Source organism: Ictalurus furcatus, chromosome 1 (genome assembly GCF_023375685.1).
Source record: "Ictalurus furcatus strain D&B chromosome 1, Billie_1.0, whole genome shotgun sequence".
NCBI classification, from domain to species: Eukaryota; Metazoa; Chordata; class Actinopteri; order Siluriformes; family Ictaluridae; genus Ictalurus; species Ictalurus furcatus.
In genome coordinates this window covers 39,042,928-39,046,726 of record NC_071255.1, presented here as the reverse complement: position 1 = coordinate 39,046,726, position 3,799 = coordinate 39,042,928, and the positions used below count along the sequence as shown (strand labels likewise).

At 39.6% G+C, this 3,799-nt stretch overlaps 1 protein-coding gene across 1 annotated transcript in view; it reads left to right on the top strand.

The window, feature by feature from the left end:
* Positions 1-376: 376 nt before the first annotated feature.
* Positions 377-3,799, top strand: part of LOC128611940 (SH3 and multiple ankyrin repeat domains protein 1) — a 46,883-nt gene continuing 43,460 nt past the window's right edge. Inside the window, exon 1 of the mRNA XM_053631861.1 lies at positions 377-915. Coding sequence (XP_053487836.1) covers positions 433-915 — 483 coding nt within the window. The 5' untranslated portion in view covers positions 377-432. The remainder of the gene's footprint in view (positions 916-3,799) is intronic.

The window sequence follows — 3,799 nt, the reverse complement described above, 5'->3', positions numbered from 1 at the left end:
CTTCAGCAATTTCTGCTACAGTAGCTCTTCTCTGGGATCGGACCAGACAGGCTAGCCTTTAAAATTTTATTTTATTCACTTCACCTGTCAATGGTTTCAATGTTATTAATGGCTGATCAATGTATATATATCTATATATACACACACACACACACACACACACACACACACACACACAGTTAGTTAGTAGGTTAGCTAGTTAGTATCTTAGAAAGTGAATTAGCTGACATGTAGTAATTATTTTACAATATGGTGCTATATATAAATAAAGTACATCTATCTGATACTAACAGTGTTAATTACTTCAAGAATTGAACAGTTTATTGATTGATTAGTTTGATGCCTTTAGATTGACTCCTTTTTTCTTATTATTGTATAGTCTGTCCACGATGATGTGCTGTCTATCACTGATGGCAACCATATCCCATCGCTATGACAACCATGATGCTTGGTGACATGGCGCAACAAAGGATGCTGGGAAAACGTTTTTTCTCTGCCCCAGAAACTAAAGAAGTGGAAGATGAAACGGAAGAGGAAAATAGGCCAAATGGAATGATGGATGGGGAGGAGGATAACCAGAACCGAGGAGGCACCCAATCACGAGAGGTCAAAGGGGAGGGGCTAAAACCAGCAGCCATTGTAATTGGAAGGCAACGCGGAGATAGGCAGCAGCGAATGGCCAATCCAGGACACCGGGGGATTTCAGCCAATCAGGCAGTGCTACATCATCAGCCTGCCAGTCATGAGATGTATCACCAACCTCCAGCCAATCAGCAGCAGCTCTATAAAGTTTTAACCAATCAGCAGGCTCGGAGGCGTCACATGGAGCGGAGCATGACCACAATTGGGCCACTAGAGGATGCACAGCTCAACACGATGGTGTTCCGTATTGGAATTCCTGACATCAAGCAGACGGTACACACACACACACACACACACACACACAAACTCTCTCTCTCTCTCTCTCTCTCTCTCTCTCTAGCTCTCCCACGCTCTCTCTTCGTGTTCTTCTGATGTTCTATTCAATAAAATTCAGTTCAGCTTTACAGAAATATATAATTTTAGGTTTATGGTTAGGGTTCATAATTTTAAATGTATGAATTTATCCCTAATGAGCAGCCAGAGGTGACAGTGGTGAGGAAAAACTCCCTGAGATAACATGAGGAAGAAACCTTGAGAGGAACCAGACTGAAAAGGGAACCCATCCTCATCTGGGTAACACCAGATATAAGCAAGACCTCGCGCTTGCAGGACAGTACTGCTGATATTTGGAAAGTCGCTAAGGTTTGTCCAAAAAGCTGCTAGATTTGTTGCTAGGCACTTTTTCCTTTTGCAAAAAAAAAGTCACTAAAGGGGTCTGAAAAGTCTCTAAGTTGGGAACACTAGTCTGCACTGACAGCTAGATAAAGGGCAGCTAAGCTCCGCCTCTCCCCAGCAAAAAGAAAATACAGAGGGAGAGGGAACACAGGGTTTTTCATTTATACACATTCTATTTGAAAAGCAATATAATACACCTAGAACCGAAATGATGCCCTGTCTGTGTTTTTTTCTTGAAAAACATTCGCGCCCCCTTCCGATCTCTCCATGCCCCCTGAGGTTGAGAACCACTGCTTTAAAACTTCCTTCTAAAAGCTAATTAAAGCTACACTTCATCCACCTTTTCAGGTAAAAGATGCAAACTTAATGTACAAAATATGTTCCCCTTGATGGTACCATACCAGCACAAAGGAACACCAATGGTAGCAGAGCTGCATGCAAGGTGCTAACTTGCCATCGGGAGGAACTTGGGGTTCAGTGTCTTGCTCAAGGACACTTCAGTATGTGGAGTCATGTGGAGTCATGTGGGCCGGGAATTGAACCGCCAACCATACGATTAGTGGACAACCCGCTCTACCACCTGAGACACAGTTTAGAGATTAACTTGTAAGGATGCAGAAGAATTTCCAGAGAGGAATTAATGTGGGAGAAATTAAGGCAAAAAGAGAGTATGTTTGAGATGAAATGTTAGACTAGATTCAAAGGGAAGGAGTTGGATTGAAAAGTAAAGATTCTGAGAAATGATGTAAAATGATGTAGAGTGTGGGTATAACAGGCAGGGTATTGGTCAGGGGTCAGAACCAGAACCAGTCACATCAGAATCAGTTTTCTCAGATTTTTGTGACAGTGTCTATTTTTAAAGCACTATACAAATTAAAAAAAAAAAAATGAAAGTATTAATGAGAGCTGATTACTGAACACAGTGATTTATTGTAAAAGGAGAACAGAAGTGGGTCGAATTTTGAACCCTGAGACTGTGAGGAAACAGAGAACCACATCAGAGAAGAATCTCCAGTGTGCAAGAGGAAAGTGATAAATTCATACATTTAAAATCTATAACCAGAATTTATATATTTCTGTAAAGCTGCTCTGGGACAATGTCCACTGTTAAACACGCTTCACAAATAAAACTGAAATTAATTGAAAGAAATCAAGACGTGTTGATGTAAAAGCTTGTGTTTTGTGTTTATGTGAAGCTCTAACTCTGATTGTAGGTTAGTGTTCATGTGTGTGTGTTGTGTCATGGTTTAAATCTTATCCTGTGTATATGTGTGTAGCGTAATGTTGGTGTGTATTGACATGAAGAGTTTTGTTCAGTGGAACATATGGGCTTCAGACATTTTTAATAAACCATACAGACATGTAGGGTGTGTTGATTCAACACTACTGTAACAAGTTGTCAATGCACGCACACACACACACACACACACACACACACACACACACACACACACACACACACACACACAGAGCTCTAGGGAAGAAAGAAAGGAAAAGTGGGACAAATATATCTGTATGTGAGTGAATGTGTGTGTGTGTGTGTGTGTGTGTGTATGTGTGTGTGTGTGTGTGTGTGTGTGTGTGTGTGTGTGTGGATTAGGTTTTGTCTGACTTGGGATGTTTTTAAGTCTCAACTAAAGACCCACATGTTTTCCCTTGCTGATTAGCAATTGTAATTTATTGTGCAGTATCATTTTTTTATGTTATTTTTTAAATTAATTTTAATTCTTCTTACTATTTATTATATGTTGCTTACTTTTTACAGCACTTTGGTCAACTTTTGCTGTTTTTAAATGTGCTCTATAAATCAATTTTGTTTGATTGATTGATTGATTGATTGGTTGATTGATCAGTATACAAGATCAGTATACACGTTTCTTCATAAGTTTCAATTCATCTAATCTTTTATTTCTTGTGGTCAGTTTGATATTTAGCGTAGCTGTGCTGCTGAATCTGGATGAACTGTTAAATATAATTGTATTATTTACATAGAAGTGAATACCAATGCTTAAAAAGATCCCCGTGCGACACCATTTTAGTCTCTTAGGGTCCAAAGAATCTCTGTTTTTACTAACGAAGTAGTAATTGTCTATAAAATAAAATCTTAACCAGCCAACACCTGTATAATCCAGCTGTTTTCAGGTACCTGTTGTACCTGTCATTAAAATATCATGGTCTACAGGGTTAAACGGTCCATCAGTAGTGAAACAGAAACATCTCTGTAATGTGGGACAAGCAGCAGGTCAGTGGACACTTTATCCAACACTGATTCTGTACTAAGAAGCTTTCACAAACCAGATAGAAATACAGCCTGCTTCTTACAACATTCTCCTAAATCTTAGCAAAGGTCTTTTGGAGACGTTTGGAGATGTTTGTAGTCTCTCTTGATGCCTGCATGTGGAGTGTGAGGCAGCAGGTATTGGGATCTCTTTTTGAGTCTCTTTGGATTTGGAAAGTGTAGAATTCACTGTGTGTGTGTGTT